Below are 20,472 nucleotides of genomic sequence, written 5' to 3'. Positions count from 1 at the left end.
AGGAAGATGTAGACCTTCAGAAAGCTGTGTGTGTGTGTTGGCAGCGATTGGCTGTTGACCTTCTCTATGGTGTGCTGATTAACCTCGCTCCTCATCTCAGGTTCACCTCTTTATAACGGAGAGCCCTTTGCACTGCTCCTCTTCACCATGGTTACCAAGTTCTGCAGCATGAATGCGCCTCATTTCCCCATGAAGAAAGTGCTGCTCCTGCTGTGGAAGACCATACTGGTCAGTCTCAGCATCCCAATCACTCTCGCACTGTTCCATTTTAGAATCTGCATTCTGTTCTGTTATATTTTTCTGTTCTATTCTGTTCTATTCTATTCTATTCTATTCTATTCTATTCTATTCTATTCTATTCTATTCTATTCTATTCCATTCCGTTCTGTTCTGTTCTATTCTAATCTGTTCTAGTCTGTTCTGTTCTGTTCTGTTCTGTTCTGTTCTATTCTATTCTATTCTATTCTAATCTGTTCTAGTCTGTTCTGTTCTGTTCTATTTTGTTCTGTTCTATTCTGTTCTGTTCTATTCTATTCTATTCTGTTCTGTTCTGTTCTATTCTAATCTGTTCTAGTCTGTTCTGTTCTGTTCTGTTCTGTTCTGTTCTATTCTATTCTATTCTAATCTGTTCTAGTCTGTTCTGTTCTGTTCTGTTCTGTTCTGTTCTATTCTATTCTATTCTAATCTGTTCTAGTCTGTTCTGTTCTGTTCTGTTCTATTCTAATCTGTTCTAGTCTGTTCTGTTCTATACTAATCTGTTCTGTTCTGTTCTGTTAGATTCTGTTATTTTTCACAGTTAAACCACTTATATGCTGAATGCGGTTCTGTCTACGTTGTTTTATTCTATCTCACATATAGATGACCTATTCTATTCTATTCTATTCTATTATATTCTATTCTACAAAACAGATAAATCATTGTCTATCCTGTGCAATTGTCTTATGCTTTTAATCTATTTTATTCCACGTTAAAATTCTATTCTATTATGCAGTTTCACCTATTCACATATAATATAACATCATCTATATGTGAAATGAAATGAAGCAGACTGTAGTAGCATAATTGTTTAAGTTCTGTTCTATTACATAAACTGCAGTTCAAAGTATTACATATTTTAATATAAGAATTATTTCATCCATTATGGATGCATTAAATTATAACTGTGTGTGTAGTAACATTATTGTTTTGCTCTGTTATTTTATGCTCTGTTCTATTAGATTATATAAACTGCAATTCAAAGCATTACATATTTTAATATAAGAATAATTTTATTCAGCAAGGATGCATTAAATTATAACTGTGTGTGTGTGTATGTTGGTTAGTTCACTCTGGGAGGTTTCGAGGAGCTGCAGGAGATGAAGGTGAGAATGAGAGATCATCTGAACTTGCCACCTCTGCCTGAGGACAGCATTAAGGTGGTGCGAAACATGCGGGCCGCTTCTCCACCTGCATCAGCCATGGAGCTTATTGAACAACAGCAGCAGCAGAAAAGAGGACGCCGGAGCCGCCGGGTATGACAACACACACACAAACACTCAAACGACTAGCAGAAACCACGTGAAGGTGTTATTCACTCTGGCAGCAGGATACAATCCCATACAATCAGTATGTGAAATAGAAAACCCACTAAAGTATAACAGTAGCCTGCAAAATGTATACAGACTTTAAAAGAGATGCCTGTGTTTCACCACACTATTACCCTTAAAAATAATGAGAGTGAAATAGAAGGGCATCTACATCATCGACCAATCACAAGCAGGTTTCACACTGCAACAAAATATATTTCCTCATCAAGTGATTAGTTTTCCCGTACAAATATCTAAGCATTCTTGCATTGAGATACATTTATTTTAATAGCAAAATTATATCTCGAACTCTTCTTTTCTGAGGGAAAAAACTGTTTACAGTAGAACAGTGTTTATTCATCTTAGTCAATGGTAGTTTCATATCTACTAATAGTTTGTTCTATTATATTACACAGATGAATCACTGCTTATCTTATGCTGTTTCTACACTGAATTGCATTCTATTCAATTCTATTTTACACATAAATCACGGTTTGTACAGTCCAATTATGTAATGCTATAATGCATTCTTTTATACTTAGTATTATGGACAAATTATCTTCTATTCTATTCTATTCTTTTCTATTCTATTCTTTAATGCTATAATTTATTGTGCTTTATTTAATTTTATGGACATTCTAGTCTATTCTATTCTACTGGGTGCATTTATTTAATGCTATAATTCATTCTATTTTATTTAATTTTATGGACAGATTGTATTCTATTCTATTCTATTATATTCTATTCTATCCTGTTGTATTTTATTCGATTCTACTCTATCGTGTTTTATTCTATTCTATTCTATTCTATTCTATTCTATTCTATTCTATTCTATTCTATTCTATTCTATTCTATTCTATTCTATTCTATTCAGTGCAAATCCTTAATGCCAGAATTTATTCTGTTTTATTTAATTTTATGGACAGATTCTATTCTATTACATTACATTCTATTCTATTACATTACATTCTATTCAATTCTACTGTACTCTATTCTCTCCTGTTTTATTCTATTATATTATATTTTCTCCTGTTTTATTCTATTTTATTCTATTTTCTCCTGTTTTATTCTATTCTATTCTATTTTCTCCTGTTTTATTCTATTCTATTCTATTTAGTGCAATTCTTTAATGCTATAATTCATTCTGTTTTATTTAATTTTATGGTTAAATTTTATACTATTCTATTCCATTATATTCTATTCAGTGCAATTTCTTAATGCTAGAATTTATTCTATTTTATTTAATTTTATGGACAGATTCTATTCTATTCTGTATTGTTCTGTTCTATTCTATTCTATTCTATTCTATTCTATTCTATTCTATTCTATTCAGTGCAATTCTTTAATGCTCTAATTAATTCAGTTTTATTTAATTTTATGAGTAGATTCCATTCTATTCTATTCAATTCTATTCCACAATGTTTGTTAACATCTGTTAATGCATTGTTAACTAGCTTGAACTTGAGCTACTATGAACATTAGATTTTTACTGTTGTTAATTAAAAATCTAGCTGTGTTTTTGAATTTCATGAAAGCATAAACTTCAGAAAAGAAGACTAAATATCTTTATGACACTATGCTTTTCTTTGTTCAAGTGTATCTTCATACAATATTGTTTAGATTTTTGTGCTGGAAAACACGAGGAATCTTTAAAAACATTTTTTTGCAGTGCAGTTATTATCCTTCCTCTGCCTTTCTCCTTCCTGTCTCCCTCTGTCTCTGTTACCCTTTCTCCCTTTTCTCCCCCTGCTTTGTGCCCGTTTTTCTCTCTGGGTTTTTGGTTGTCCTGTTGGCTCATCCCCGTCTCTCCCTTGTGTCCCTACAGAGTGCCTTTGTTGATAGCTTGGAAGGAGACAGTCCATATGCCAAGAAACAGGTCTTTACCCCAAACCCCTTTTTGTGCATTCTCTTTGTTGTGGGCTGGCCTTGCACTTCCTCCACTTTCTTTTCCTTCACAGCAGTTTGTTATTTTTCCTTTAAAACTTGATTTTGGTGTGGGGTGGGAAGGGATTTCTGAGAGATACAGCTGACCATGGCTACTGGACATTAGCAAGACTCTCGCTCTCTCTCTCTTTCTCCTCCTATTTTCCATTTGCAACATCTCTCCACATATTCTCAGTCAATGAGATCCACTAGAAACACTCCAGCTCCCACTAGCTAGCAGAATGGCTTCAACCAATCACAGCTGAGTCACCTTTGCTCATGGCCTTAGTCCCGCCCACAGATACACTCATACATTGACTGCACTGGAAACAACGGTGACGCTCCACTAATGCACCTCATGCCTGATGCTTGCTCTGAATCTTGCCATTCATCCTATTGCACAAACAGTAGAAATGTAAAGAACGTGTCTTTTTGTGCCTTTGCTGAACTGAATCTGCACAGGAATGTTAAAAAAGGAGCTGCATTGTATCTTGAATGTAGGAGTTCCCAAAGTTGCATCAAGGATTGTGCTTGTTTTTGTGATGCTTATTATTTGCAGGTTGATGAAACGGTAAGTTTCTGCAAAAAGATTGCGCTGCAAAAGCTTTTTCTTACTTGGTATTACTGCCTTGCATTCATGAATCAAAATAAATTGAGATGCTTATTCTTGAGATGCAAATTTATTAAGAGAGTTTAAGCTTAAAGCAAGAAAAAAAATGCTAGTGCTGTATGAAAAGTAAATTTAATTTAATAGAGAGATGCGTATAATTAACATTTTTTGCAATGATTTCTTCAGGAAACAACCCAGCAGGCACACAACGTTAATATTAGGTTAGATTTAGGTAGTGACATCAGGTGACCAGAAATTAATCTAGTCAGCATCCAAGGACAACGTTATTTTGATGTCCAATAATGACGTTGATATTTTGGTTGATTTTAGGTTGTGATGGAAACTGACCAAAATCCAACGTTAAGCCAAAATGTTAAACAAATGTTATATTGATGTCAAGTACTGACATTTATTCGTTAGATATGGCAACCAAAATCTAACATCTGATAGACGTCATAGTGATAACGTCCACACAACATTAAGCTGTAACATCATTAGACGTTGATTTTAGGTTGTGTTGGAAAATGACCAAACTCCAATGTCTTAAACCAACATCATATTGATGTCAAATACTGACATTTTATTCATCAGGTATGGCAACCAAATTCCAACATCTGATAGACGTCATATTAGTAACGTCCACACAATGTCAAGCTGCAACATCATTAGAAAATGATATTTGGTTGATTTTAGGTTGTGTTGGAAAGTGACCAAAGTCCAACGTCGAGCCAACATCTTAAACCAACGTTATATTGATGTCAAGTACTGACATTTATTCATTAGATATGGCAACCAAAATCTAACATCTGATAGACGTCATATTGGTAACGTCCACACAACATTAAGCTGTAACATCATTAGACGTTGATATTTGGTTGATTTTTAGGTTGTGTTTGAAAATGACCAAACTCCAATGTCTTAAACCAGTATTGACGTTAAATACTGACATTTATTCGACTGGTACGGCGACCAAATTCCAACATCTGATAGATGTCATAGTGGGAACATCCACACAATGTCAAGCTGTAACATCATTAGATGTTGATATTTGGTTGATTTTAGGTTGGTTGTTAGACATTGGCTTCGGCCTTACGTTGGGTTTTAATGTCAACCTGGTTTTCCTTTCCTTAAAAAATACAACATCCCCATGCCATTGGGGTACAACGTCAATCTGATGTCATGGTAACGTCTTGTGCCTGCTGGGAATGCGTATTTTTGCTTCTCAAGTAAGTGTGTGTTTATTTAACAATATCTAGGGATTTGTACTGCATAAAAGCAAAAATTTTGTCAATTTTTGCAGTGTAAACAATGAATGGGGAACATAATATGGCTAATGTCAAATTTCCTGAAGAACCTATGAAAAGAATTTCACATGACCCTGATATAAGTCTTTCTGTCAAAAATAAAAAATAAATAAGTTAAAATATAACAAAATTATTAAAATTATTATTTAAGAAATATTAAAATATTATTTAAAATATATCAATTGAATTTCACCCATATATTCCATGTTTTATTTTCACAACAGTGATTTGAAACATTAAAGTACACATTTTGCTTGTATTCAATATACTTCACTTCAGTTTTCAGTCTTTTATACAGTATATATGAGGTCAGTTTTAGTTAAATGGGGCATCTTGATTTTAACTCTTAAAAAATGTACAATTATTTATTAAACTCAATATCAGGGTCTTGATTCGTGTATAAAATATGTGCAACATGATTTGAACTCCTCCTTCCCTTCTTGCAGCCTCTGGTCAAGCAGGACAGTCTGGACACTTACAACGAACGGGACCCATTTAAGAACGATGACGCCCGGGATGAAGAGGACGACCCAGAGGATGTGGACAGCGGCATTGAAGGAGAAGTGGATCCTCTGGACAGAGACGTAATTATTCAGCCTCCTCCGCCTCCTCCACCGCTGCGGCCCCCGACTGAGAGACTCTCCTTTCCCAAGGGCCTGCCATGGGCCCCCAAAGTCAGGTACCATACAGTGTCTTTGCATCTAATCTGAAGATCAGAGTCACCATGAAATTAACTATTTGGACAGCTGTCTATCGGACAAACTACTATTGACTTTATTTTTCACGTAGAAGTGTGTGCAGCCGTTGAAATCTTTTTGGCTCGAAACCTTCCATAGTACCATAGTGCGTGCGTGTGTGAATGAGTGTGTATGGGTGTTTCCCAGTACTGGCTTGCAGCTGGAAGGGCATCCGCTGCCTAAAACATATGCCGAAATAGTTGGCAGTTCATTGTGTTGTGGCAACCCCTGATAAATAAGGGACAAAGCTGAAGGAAAATGAATGAATGAATGAATGTTCTGACCTCAATTGTATACGTTTGTTTACTTTATATATTAGAATCTATTGTTGTTGACTATAGCAGGTTATCAATTTCCTTCTTCCTGCAGAGAGAAAGACATCGAGCACTTTCTGGAGACCAGCAGAAACAAATTCATTGGCTTCACCTTGGGAAAGTGAGTCTCCGATCAATTCTCCCAGGCCACAAAGCTTATGAATCCATGATAAACTGTAATAAAGGTCACCTTCGTCATCATTAAATCAGTATACAGTTTTCTTTCTGATCTTATTTCAGTGACATTGACACTCTGGTTGGGTTACCAAGACCTATACATGAGAGTGTCAAGACTCTGAAACTGGTGAGTATGGAAATACTTTTATTTTCTACTATTATTATATTTTACTGAACATCAGAGATTAACACACAGTTGAAGTCTGAATCATTAGCCCTCCTGTATATTTCTCTCTTAATTTCTGTTTAACGGAGAGAAGATTTTTTACAACACATTTCTAAACATAATAGTTTTAATAACTCGTTTCTAATTTTACAAATACTAGTATTCAGCTTAAAGTGACATTTAAAGGCTTAACTAGGTTAATTAGTCAAGTCATTGTGTAATGATAGTTTGTTCTGTAGACAATCATTGTACTGTAGACACCTATTTTACAAGATGAAAGATAAGCCTTTGGTGTCTCCAGAATGTGTCTGTAAAGTTTCAGCTCAAAATACTCATCAGATAATTTATTATAGCTTCCACAATCTGCCCATTTTGGTGTCTGAGTACATTGTAGTTGTTTTTGTAGCTTGTGGCTTTAAATGCAAATGAGCTGTTTCTCCCCGCCAACCGTTCCCACGTGCGTGTCTGCTTTTCATCATGCATTATGTAAGATAAACAGCAGTCAGTGACAGAGACCGACTCAGATGAAGCTGAAATACAGCTCATTGGTCAAAGATACCAAGGAAGTTTATTCCATGTATTTGTGGTGGAGTCTATTCAAGCGTTTCTGAAACACAAATGCCGTTTGCAGTTCACACACACACACACACACACACACACACACTAGTGGTTACTGACATCATGCAGCCGTGGTGATTATATCAGTTAAGAATTACATAGTGATTTATTTTACAGTCTTTATTACAAACAGGCCATTTTAAAAACATTTTAAACGTATAAAAATCACAGAGAGTTGTAACAAATATTTTAATCGCAGTTTATTTGCAAAAAATGTTCTGTCTACATGTGAATACATGATATTATAGAAACATAATGCCTGTCAATCAGTTCGTTATGCGGGGAAAACTGCACTCCTATGTCACTCCTAATGTGGTGGGTCTCAAAATCACTCGGATTTGGGTCCCTGTAGCAACAACAAAAAGAGACTTTTTGGGTTTGCATCACTCCAATATTAGATTAGATTAGATTCAACTTTATTGTCATTACACATGTACAAGTACAAGGCAACGAAATGCAGTTTCGGTCTAACCAGCAGTGCAATAGCAGGATATAGGTGTAAGTTATAAAGTGCAGTTATAGAAAAACTATGGTGATATTTACAGATGGATGTACTTTGAACATTATATACAGGTTGTATTAGCTATGAACAGATTTACAATAAATGGATATATGTACAGGATGCTATTAATAATCAGGAGTGTGCAGATAGATAAACAATTACAAATGTCCATGTGCAGTGGGTATGTACAGTTTAAATAAGGGAATCAAATTATAATTGAATTGCAATTATAAAGTGCAGTTATAGAAAAACTATGGTAATGTGACAGTGGACACACTATAGATACAGACAAATCTGTCCAAACAGCCTACAGAAGTTGATTTTCATGATAGGTGCCCTTTGAGGGGGCTAATAATATTGACCTTAAATGGTTTTTAAAAAATTACATTTATTTTTTTATAAAAAAAAAATAAGACTTTCTCTAGAAGAAAAAACTTTATAGGAGATACTGTGAAAATTTCCCTGCTCTGTTAAACATCATTTGGGGAAAACATTCACAGGAGGGCTAATAATTGTGACTTCAACTGTAAGTAACTCAGTTATTGTGAATATGCCTGAATAGTTATTGCTGAAATAAGCTGAAGGATAGTAAGTGAGTGAGTTATTGATGAAACATTAATGCAGTATTTAATAACTGAATTAAATGTATGGGATTTGCCAGCTGTTCTGCCGCTGATATGCACTGACGTAAATCCAGTGATTTAATGCATGCTCTACTGTGGCTCTTTCCGCCAATCACAGTTTAGATATGTGTCCTTGGTCACCATGGAAATTCTCTCTTTTGTCTCTGAAGCACAAGTATGTCTCTATAGCGGAGGTCCAGATCAAGAAAGAGGACGAGCTGCAGCAGTGCCCCATGACTATGGTAAGTGACTCACACACGTCACCGTTTTTCTGCATTTCTTACTGGTCCATTAAGCTGTCAATCAGAATCAACTCTTTTAATTGGCCAGGGGGAGGAGGAGGTGGAAGAAACTCCCACAGAGATTCTGTATTTGGGGATGTTGCCCAGCCTCTCACAGTATGTAGTAAGTGACCCCTTTAATTATTTGATTTTGATGAAGTTTATGCTGTCAGATGATTGTGAAAATAGCTGATATTTTCTGATAAAGCAATTGTTTAGGGAAAATATATATATATTTTGAATGCGTTGGTCAATATTCTACTCTTTGGCTTATTATACTGCTGTTTCAGACTGGTAGAAAGAATACAAAATATGCATTTAATTTGTTATTCCTTGCATTGTATTTACTTTTATGTTTTAATCTGCAATGGGTACAATACAACAAGTGATTTTTTTTTATGCACTGAGCCAGTATTTACTTCAGTATTTTTTTCAGAGAGGGATTTGTTCAAATGTCCAATATAAAAATGGGGAACATTTGATTCCATGATCGTAATGAAAAAATAAAATAAAATACAATATTAAGCTATATATTTTTTTTCTCTCCACAGAACAAACCATCACTGTGCAATAACTTTCCTAATTACCCTAACCTGCCTAGTTAACCAAATTAACCTAGTTAAGCCTTTAAATGTCACTTTGAGCTGTATAGAAGTGTCTTGAAAAATATCTAGTCAAATATTATTTACTGTCATCATGGAAAAGATAAAATAAATCAGTTATTAGAAACGAGTTATTAAAATTATTATGTTTCGAAATGTGTCGAGAAAATCTTCTCTCTGTTAAACAGAAATTGAGGAAAAAATAAACACATATATATATTCTGCCTTTTGACAGCAAATCCCCTCCAAAATGTTTCATTTGCCTATTTAGATAATTTAACAAACTTGTAATTAAAAAAAAAAGTGCAATTATTAATAGGGCTGTATGTAAAATCCAGAAAGCATTGCTATTAGTGACACCTGTGGCTAAATAAATAAAAAAAAACACTAAATGAACTCCACCCAGTAACCTACTCTTCATCTGCACACATAACACATAAGATACAGAACAATATTTAATGCACTGATATGCACACCATAGATTTATTTTGTAAAAGAGCAACATTAACATTAAGATAAATGTGTATACATATGCTGCACACTTTCCACTCATAAAAACAACAACATAAAAATACAAAGTATGACAGCGGTGAGAAAACAAATGATTAATTATTTACTCATGCTGATATAGATATGTTTGCATGAGCTCTGCAGTTCACCAGCATCATGTCAATAGATGAGACTGCTAGAAATTATACTGCGATGATGTCACAACTGTTAATGCTTAATTTTTTTTGCAATTTATATTTTGCAATAATATAATGCATTTGCATTTTTTTTGTATGTAATGTTTATGATCAGTGTTGGGGAAAGTTGCTTTTGAACATTATAATATTGAGTTATTCCCCAAAAAAGTAACTAATTGCATTACTGTTTCTTACCTGATAAATATATAATAAAATAGAGGAGCTTTGTAATTAACAGCACACTTTATACTTTTGTTCTTTTTTGTCTTATTATTTAAGTAAAGTCACTGTTCATAAGACACAATCCCCTTGTCTTTTTCTTCGATGCGTTCAAAATAATGCAAAAAACCTCCATCGCAGAAATATAAGGCTCTGCCATTTTTATTTCTGTCTGATGTTTTATACTGTTGTCATTTGTAATTTTACTGTTTCTGTATGTTTGATCATGTGTTTTTGATTTTAGGTTGCCTTTTAAAATCTGGCAGGGGGCAACCGATGAAAATTAGCCCCCGTGGCTAACTCTGGCTTATTTACAGTTTCACTGTTTATTAATGAGCATTGTCCCTGTTAAATTAATAAATTACAAAATTCAACATGACTAGGTTAATTAATTAATCAAAATTAATTTCTTTCGTATTTAATAAAATTTTTAGTCTCATTACATTTGTAAAAAAAAACAATAACTTGAATATTATTACTTAAGTTTTTAAGTAATGTGTTACTTATTGCTTAGAAAAGTAACAACATAATGTAACTCGCGTTACTTGTAATGCGTCGCCCCCAACACTATTTATGAGGATATCAGAGTCTTCCTGAAGAAAATCAGGACTGAAAAGAAAAAAAAGACTCCCATTTTGAATTATGCATTATATTTGGTAACAGTGCAGTAGATAATGCATGCATCCCTTCATACAATCCTAGTAACCTAGTTATTCTCTTTGTAGATTGCACTTTTGAAGCTGCTTCTGGCTGCGGCTCCAACCTCCAAAGCAAAGACAGATTCGATCAACATCCTGGCCGATGTTCTTCCAGAGGAGATGCCGTAAGTCTGTGTGCGTGTGTACAGCCGAGCGTGAAAAGAGCAGTGTGGTTTGTTTTAGACACACAGCAAACGTTCCCAGTGTTTGTGTTTGGAAACAGAATCACCGTCCTCCAGAGCATGAAGCTGGGCATTGATGTGAACAGACACAAGGAGATTATCGTCAAAGCCATTTCAGCTCTCCTGCTACTGCTGCTCAAACACTTCAAACTCAACCACATATACCAGGTCAGACTCATTCCTCTGTCTCTTTATTTGCTCTTCCTTGTGTCTCCCTGAAGCAGAAGTGACCCTGCGTTTTGCTAAAAAGGCTCGCTGTCAATGCTCTATTCATTTCAAGACCACTAAAAAGAGAGTTGACCAAGCAGTTAAAGGGATAGTTCACCCAAAAATGAATATTCTGTCATCATTTACTCACGATTTAATTAAAATTTGTCCATTACACGTTTTTACAAGCCAACAATTTGATCATACATAAATAAAGGTAACACTTTAGAATAATGGTCGATTAGTTAATGTATTTACTAACATTTACTAGGTATGAATAATCTTGGAGAGCGTTTATTAATAATAGTTCAACATGAACTAATGCATTTTTAAAATCCAAAGTTGTGCTTGTTAACATTAGTTAATGCACTGTGGGTTAACATGAACTAACGTTATTTAACTTAAACAACATGAAGATGAATAAAACCATAATAAATGTAATACTAATTGTTCATTCATTCATTTTCTTTTCGGCTCAGTCCCTTTATTAATCCGGGGTCGCCACAGCAGAATGAACTGCCAACTTATCCAGCATGTTTTTACATAGCGGATGCCCTTCCAGCCGCAACCCATCTCTGGGAAACATCCACACACACTCAAGCACTACAGACAATTTAGCCTACCCAATTCACCTGTACCGCATGTCTTTGGACCTGAGCACCAGGAGGAAACCCACGCGAACGCAGGGAGAACATGCAAACTCCACACAGAAACGCCAACTGATCCAGCCGAGGCTCGAACCAGCGATCTATGAGGCGACAACACTACCTACTGCGCCACTGCGTCACCACAATACTAATTGTTCATGTTAGTAAATACATTAACTAATGGACTATTATTTTAAAGTGTTACCTTAAAAACATCCTCATTCAAATGACAAACATCCTGAAATAAACCCTTATGTTGGAAGAAGAAACTTCTAGACATTTTCCAGATCCTCCCATATGCTCTGTTTGTAAAATGACACTATGAAGCATGTTTTATTAGATAGGGTTGGTTTTATTTCAGTGAGAATTTATTTGTATGCAGTGCATTCTTTTGAGGAGATTTTTAACAGTGTTGATCTAAATACGCTTATAGAGTTTTTAGAAAATAAATAGTAAAATCTTAATATAATCTATGTCTCTAGTGAACATTTACTCACCAAGGAAATGGCCATTAAAGCTGGGCATGTCATGATTTTGCCAAGTACGATGTGATTCTTAATTAACATCAGTGTTGATCCTGGAACATCATTTGCATTTGAAAATGTAATCCATACCTATTATCTACCCCTAAACCCAACCTTAACTGTAAATTATACACAAAATCAAAGGGGAATAATAGTTAAATAACAATAATGTAGAAGCGCATAGCCCTAACTGTTCGCCAAAACTTAACATAAACAGTAAACGTATCCTTTCATTCTGATTGGCTGATTGGAATGTTGTTCCAGGTTCAACATTGATGTTAATACAGGAACATGTCCTACATGGTGAAATCAGGTTGGCGTTGAAGCTGGCATGGCGTAAAACTCAAACAATCAAACTCATCCTTTACAAAACCTATTTGCGTTTTTCTTCTTCTGTTGAACACAAAAGATGATACTTTGAAAAATGCTAGTAGCTAGCACCCATTGACTTCCATTATAGTAATTTTGTGCTCCTACTATGGAAGTCAGTTGGTCCCAGTAGCCAACATTCTTCATGAAATCCTCTTTTGTGTTCAACATAAGTAGGAAACTTATAAAGATTTAAAACTACAAGAGTAAATGTAACCTAAACAAAACCTTTAGACTTAAAAAAAATCTCTAAATGCATAAAAAGATATGATGAATATCAAGATATTAAAAGAAATTACAGATATACTCACTGAATACCAACCTAACAGATCACTGGGATCATATAAATTACTACAAATTACTATAAATTACAGCTACTAACAGCGCCCCCTGCTGCTGGAATCAGCTTCCAAAAATGATCAGATGTGCTCCAACATTAGGCACATTCAAATCAAGACTGAAAACACACATGTTTATCTGTATTTACCGAATGAGTCTTTCTTTTCTTTTTAATTCCTTTAAAACACATTTTAATCTGTTTTTAATCATTTTAAATTCTTTTAATCATTTTTGTTTTCTTGATTCTTTTATTCTTGTTTATGTAAAGCACTTTGAATTACCAGGTGTATGAAATGTGCCATGTAAATAAACTTGCATTGCCTTGCCTAAAAGGAAAGCCAAATCTGCCATATTTAGAGTCTGTGTTCCTCGGCTGAATCAGTTAAACCCACTCATGCACTGAACCAGATTTTTCCTGTTTTATTCCCATATATATTCTGGTGATTTATATTGAGGGGTTTGTTACTTTCCTGATTTGAAACATTTTATTGTTGAAAGCTTAAACTCCAAAAATTATGTTGGCTGTTTGTTCAAACTGCTTATGTAAAATGAGGGTTTTTTTGGGGGGGGACAACTTAATTTTTTTTTATGTTCAATCCACTTAAATTTGTAAAAACTAATAAGTTGACTTAATTTCTTCATGTTGTCCCAACACAAATCGATTGTGTGGAACCCAGCATTTTTACAGTGTTGGAAAAATGAGTATTTTTTAATATAATAATTACCAATTTATGGTGAGTGAAACTGTTTAATTATAACTAGAAACTAATTAAACAAACAAAACAACTTATCTAAAATGTTACCAAGTTAGTAGCACTGTAACAATGTCTAATTTGCATATGTAAAAACATATCCCCAATTGTTGTAATATTTAAAATGTTTGCAATTCATCATCGTCTTGTCTCGGGTCCTGAGAAATCTGAGAATTTCTCTCCTCATATATCTAAAAATATTAGCCGAGGCCGAGAACCAAATGTTCCAATGCATGATGTGCTTCATCTTGTCAGCACAGCTCAGATTAATCCTGCATGATGAGCGTCACAAATTATGAAGAAAGATTATAAACGCCGTCCTCTACTGGTGGAGAATGGCAGTGATGATTATTATAGCATTTATTTTTGTCGCGCCTGTTCACCCTTTCTCATCATGCTCATCCTCCAGAACTCTGAATTCAAACAGCGCTAATAATCAGTAAAAGCAAGCCTGTATTCCTTCCTTCCACTCCATCTCCATTTCAGTTACTCAATCACTCACTTTAAACAACAAGTACGGACGTCAGCATTGCTGATCTGCTGACATTTCCCGCTGAGCTGATGTACAGTTAATTCTGGGTGCATCTTTGACAGAGTTTGCTCATCAACATGTAGAGTCGTGATAAATGGAGGAACAAATCACTCTTGGGTTTGCAGCTGAGAGGAATGAAAGTCTTACCAGTGAAAGCCTAATGAAAGCTCCTGCTCATCAGAGATAGACTGAAGTTGGCAGTTAATTATAGATATTATGGGCAAAACTGACTTCATCTACAGCAGTTGATTTAAAGGGTCATTCCTTCTTGTGGTTAGGTTTTAAAGGAACACTCCACTTTTTGAAATAGGCTCATTTTACAAGTGCCCTATAAATAAATAATTGATTTTTGCTATTTTTCTTTAATCCATGCAGCCAATCTCCAAATCTGCCAGCAGCACTTTTAGCTTAGCTTAGCATAAATCATTGAATCAGATTAGACCATTAGCATCTCACTCAAAAAAATTAAAAAAAACAATTGGTCGTATTTAAACCTTAATTCTGCAGTTACACCTTGTACTAAGACTGATGTAAAATAAAAAGGTTGCTATTTTCTAGGTCGATATGGCTAGGATCTATATTCTTATTTGGGTGTAATTCAATGATTAGGTAATGTGACGCAGCTTTTGGGTCCAATAATTCTATCAGATTCACTTTATTGTTTGATATGACTAAACAGTGGCCATATATATTGAATATTGTCTCAAATAAGTTGTGGCTTGGACCTGGAAACAGTTTGTCACACCATGAATTAACAAGATGCTAATGGTCTAATCGGATTCAATGATCTATGCTAAGCTAAGCTAAAAGTGCTCCCGCCAAACTCAGAGATGGGCTGAATAGTTTTAAAAATGGTAAATCTCAACTGTTTAACTCTATGGGAGTTGTAAAATGAGCTAGGATCTATATTTTCAGTTGAGTGTGATTCAATTATTAAGTGTAATATCACGCTATGCAGTGAAAAAAATTATGATTGCAATATTTATATCCATACCTATTTTTCTATTTTTCTTTAATCCATGCAGCCAATCTCCAAATCTGCCAGCAGCACTTTTATCTTAGCTTAGCATAAATCATTGAATCAGATTAGACCATTAGCATCTCACTCAAAAATTAAAAAAAAAAAAAAAGATCGTATTTAAACTTTAATTCTGCAGTTACATCTTGTACTAAGACTGATGTCAAATAAAAAGGTTGCTATTTTCTAGGTCGATATGGCTAGAATCTATATTCTTATTTGGGTGTAATCCAATTATTAGGTAATGTGACACAGCTTTTGGGTCCAATAATTCTATCAGACTACTGTATATGGTGAGACTCAACAAATGGTCCTAATAAACACTCACAGATTGCTGTAATACCTTAGAACATCAAGCAATGTTTATACATGCCTAATGGCCAGAAAGTCATATCTTTTTTTTTTTTAATAAAGTGTAAAACATTGGTATCTGTGATGCAGCAAGCCAAGAAAATGTAGGTATACACCATGATTTTATAATAAAATCACTTTATTGTTTGATATGACTAAAAAGTGGGCATATATATTGAATATTGTCTCAAATGGGTAGTGGCTTGGACCCGGAAACAGTACGTCACATTATGAATTAACAAGATGCTAATGGTCTAATCCGATTCAATGATTTATGCTAAGCTAAGCTAAAAGTGCTCCCGCCAAACTCAGAGATGGGCTGAATGGATTTAAAAATGGTAAAACTCAACTGTTTAACTCTATGGGAGTTGTAAAATGAGCTAGGATCTATATTTTCAATGGGGTGTAATTTAGTTATTAAGTCTGATGTCACTCTGTTCAGCAAATGGTACTAATTAACACTCATGAAAACTCATAAAATCATGATTGCAATATGTATATCCATGCCTAATATCAGATGGCTCAACTTTTTAACTCTATGGGAGTTGTAAAAGGAGCCTATTTACAAAAAAAGTTAAGTGTTCCCTGTTCCTAATACATTATATTTGGTATGAACATGGTGTACTGATTTTATATATATTTTCCCCTGATCTGAACAGTTTGAATATGTGGCTCAGCATCTGGTGTTTGCCAACTGCATCCCTCTCATCCTCAAATTCTTCAACCAGAACATCATGTCTTACATCAGTGCCAAAAACAGGTAGACATTTCAATCTATGCTTCTTCAAATCAACTTACACATCAGAAAGTCTTTTAACCATATATTGTTTTGTTTCCTGTTCTGCTGGCAGCATTTGTGCACTTGATTTCCCACATTGTGTGGTTCATGAAATGCCTGAACTCACAGCTGAAAGCCTGGTAACTATACAATACACCACTTCTACTTTCTCAATGTTTTTAATAAATCTCAAAACCTTGATTCATGTGTGGAGAGGCTGAAGAGGTGTAAAAAGATAGAAATGTAATTTTTTAATGCTTTTTTAAGATACTGAATGTGTGTTTATGTGTGTAAACAGGAAGCTGGCGACAGTAATCAGTTTTGCTGGCGTAATCTGTTCTCCTGCATCAATTTACTGAGAATCCTAAACAAAATCACCAAGTGGAAACACTCAAGAACTATGGTGAGTGAATGAAAATGAAATGAGTACATTTAATATTCTGTATATGAATGATAGAGTGCGGCATGGTGACTCAGTGGTTAGCACTGTCGCCTCACCACAAGAAGGTCGCTGGTTTGAGTTCTGGCTGGGCCAGCTGTCGTTTCTATGTGGAGTTTGCATGTTCTTCCCATGTTGGCGTGGGTTTCCTCCAGGTGCTCCGGTTTTTTACCCACAGTCCAAAGACATGCACTAGGGCATCCGTTGTGTAAAACATATGGTGGAATAGTTAGCGGTTCATTCCGCTGTGGCGACCTCTAATAAATCAGAGACTAAGCTGAAGGAAAAGTAATGAATAGTTGTTTAAACTTCTATTTGTTGATGTATTTTGTTTTTTTTTAATTTGCTTTCATTTTTATTGCTTGTAAACACTGTCCAACATATTGCAGCATATGATGTATACTGTTGTATAAGAGACAGAATACATTCATATTCATAAATCTGATCGTACAATAATTAAAAAGTTCATTTGGAGCTATTCATGTATGAATGATTACATGTATAAGATTAAATGCGCCTTACGTATTTTAATAAACACATTTTAACACTGTTAAAAGCAGTGGTGTAGTCCTAAAAAAAGGTGGTGTACTATTACAACCGACCCAAATTTTAAATGAAAGTAGGCAAAGAAACGACGAAAGTCAATGTTTCTTTGATTCATTAGTTATCTATCTATCTATCTATCTATCTATCTATCTATCTATCTATCTATCTATCTATCTATCTATCTATCTATCTATCTATCTATCTATCTATCTATCTATCTATCTATCTATCTATCTATCTATCTATCTATCTATCTATCTATCTATCTTTATTTATTTTATATTTTATATTTTTATTTTTATTAGATTTTTTTTTTCTTTTTACTTCAGTTACCTGGAACTATTAACTTCCACGAAAGGAAAAACAAATACTATGTCTATGTTGTCAATGGTTACAGGTTTCCAGCTTTCTTCAAAGTATCTTCTTTTGTGTTCAACAGAAGAAAAAAAGACAAACCTGTTTGGTACAAGTAAAGGTTGAGTAAATGATGAAACATTTTCATTTTTTGGGAGAACTATCCATTTAAAAAGATGTAAACAAATTTGTTCATTTTAAAGGGAGATGCTAATAGTCTAATCCTATTTAATGATTTATGTTTAGCTATGTTAGCTATCAGTTCATATCAAAATTAAAGGCGACCTTGTAGAAGTATACAGTTCATGAGCGAAATCACAAGACTTTTTGGGGGGCTGAATAGAAATATTGGAGGGCTAAAGCAACGCCCATGCTATTTTCTAAATTTACCTGAGCGTTTCAGCGAGACATCGCCATTCAGTTGACTTGTGGTCTTCGAAAAACTCACGAAATTTTATTAGAGCTGCTTCGGTCGTCAGGGGTCGGGGAATGGCGCAAGTTAAACAAAAATGCACCAATTGCAACAAATTACGATGCGAGTTAAAAAAAACATTTGGTATACTGTATACAGTTAAAGGAGACCTGAATACACATAAATTAGGGAAGTTTAATCAGAAAAACAAGTGAGTATACCGAGGGTATATGCAATTATTGATCCTCAGACATGGTAATACCCAAACAACTCATGGAAAAACGTAAGCATACTGAGTATACGTGCGTATAGCCCCGACTACACCACTGGCTAAAAGGACTCAGTAAAAAGAATAAAATAGACATTATCTTGTATCTATTTGACATTATATGTGTACACTTTACAGCTGTACTGTCCACTCTACTCATACCTTAAAGGTATAGTTCTCCCATAACCTTTTGAGGTTTATATGCTGTTGAACACTAAAAACGATATTTTCAAGAAAGCTGGAAACCTGTAACCAGGGGTGTCGCTAGACCCAATTTACTGGGGCACGTGGCCCAGTAAAAATCTCCAGTGCCCCAGTAAATACATTGAGATATGATTTACTTCATATGCAAGTGTATTTATTAAGAGTGGTAATTCCGAAATAAAGACGTTATTCTCTATGTGCAACAGTGGAACCAAACCAATGCTGGTGAAAGCAATGTAGTTTAATCAAAAAGCAAACTGACGCATTTCCGTGTGTGCGCAGAGAACCCGCGCACCTCTCGCACGCGCTGCTCTTCTGCCGGTGCGAGTCCCGGTAGTTAACATGCGCGCCAAAAAAGTAGGCTACTTGCTTGTCACGCGTCGCTCATGCGTTGTAAAACCGGCGTAACGGCCTTTTTTGTTTAGCTAGTCGACAAAACTAAAGTTTACACATTTTTAGATTTTTTGTATGAAGCAAAAAGGAGGGATGAGAAGATGAGGAGGGATGAGGAGTCAGGGAGGTAAAGACTTAACCTAGTTCTCTGCCATGTGTCAAGTCTAACACAACAGATAATTCTATAAAACATAATTTTTTGTATTTTATTGAATTGTCAATAGATTTTCATTTAAATGAAATTAATATTTATGCAAAAGATTTCTTAAATGATCAGCATATCACTCCAATTGTATCTAAACATTGTTTTTCTGTTACATTTAAGATTATTTAGAATAATAATTGAATAATAACAAGAATACTTTTATTTATAATAGATATTTATTTAAAAATATATAGTGTTTGTATTTATATATATATGTATTTATATTTATATATATATATATGGGTTGATTGGTGGGTTGGCGGTGCCCCAGTAGAGCTTTATGTCTAGCAACGCCCCTGCCTGTAACTATTGACTTTCATAGTAGAAAAAAACACAATAGAAGTCAATGGTTACAATTTTCTAGCTTTCTTCAAAATATTAAATTAAAAAAAACCTTAAAACGGTTTGGACCAAGGAAAGGATGAGTAAACAACGACAGAATTTTCAGTTTTTTTGTGAATTATCCCTTTAACGTTTTCTGATTGATGTTAATATAATAATGTACACCTTTTTTTAAAAGCGTCTTTGAAACCGCAATTGTGAAAGTGCTGTACAAATAAATGAGGATCAAACTGATTTATTTCGTTTACAGATGCTTGTGGTGTTCAAGTCTGCTCCTATCCTGAAAAGGGCGCTCAAGGTCAAACAGGCCATGATGCAGCTCTATGTCCTCAAACTCCTCAAGATCCAGACCAAGTATCTGGGACGACAGTGGAGAAAGAGTAACATGAAAACCATGTCTGCCATCTACCAGAAAGTCAGACATCGACTCAATGACGACTGGGCATATGGAAATGGTAAAAGTCTGAGTTTTTTCAGGGGTGTTGAGGAAAACACTTTAAGTTGGTATTAAACAAACGTTGCTGTATTTTCGATTTTTGTTTCAGCCCAGAATTTTTATTTCCATGTATTCTTATTTGAACATTT

The 20,472-nt window shown here is 34.6% G+C and overlaps 1 protein-coding gene across 3 annotated transcripts in view; it reads left to right on the top strand.

Moving 5' to 3' along the window:
- Window positions 1-20,472, top strand: part of strip2 (striatin interacting protein 2) — a 43,919-nt gene that overhangs the window by 21,737 nt on the left and 1,710 nt on the right. For all 3 annotated transcript variants that reach the window (XM_056456090.1, XM_056456091.1, XM_056456092.1), the window contains exons 8-21: window positions 101-228; window positions 1,323-1,511; window positions 3,391-3,441; window positions 5,849-6,081; window positions 6,509-6,574; window positions 6,694-6,757; window positions 8,710-8,781; window positions 8,870-8,944; window positions 11,053-11,150; window positions 11,249-11,375; window positions 16,606-16,706; window positions 16,798-16,864; window positions 17,023-17,127; window positions 20,138-20,342. In XM_056456090.1, the coding sequence (XP_056312065.1) occupies window positions 101-228; window positions 1,323-1,511; window positions 3,391-3,441; window positions 5,849-6,081; window positions 6,509-6,574; window positions 6,694-6,757; window positions 8,710-8,781; window positions 8,870-8,944; window positions 11,053-11,150; window positions 11,249-11,375; window positions 16,606-16,706; window positions 16,798-16,864; window positions 17,023-17,127; window positions 20,138-20,342 (1,581 nt within the window). The remainder of the gene's footprint in view (window positions 1-100; window positions 229-1,322; window positions 1,512-3,390; window positions 3,442-5,848; window positions 6,082-6,508; window positions 6,575-6,693; window positions 6,758-8,709; window positions 8,782-8,869; window positions 8,945-11,052; window positions 11,151-11,248; window positions 11,376-16,605; window positions 16,707-16,797; window positions 16,865-17,022; window positions 17,128-20,137; window positions 20,343-20,472) is intronic.

Source organism: Danio aesculapii, chromosome 4, assembly GCF_903798145.1.
Source record: "Danio aesculapii chromosome 4, fDanAes4.1, whole genome shotgun sequence".
Lineage (NCBI taxonomy): Eukaryota > Metazoa > Chordata > Actinopteri > Cypriniformes > Danionidae > Danio > Danio aesculapii.
Note: the sequence above shows the minus strand (reverse complement) of the source record. Positions and strands in the feature narration are given on the sequence as shown.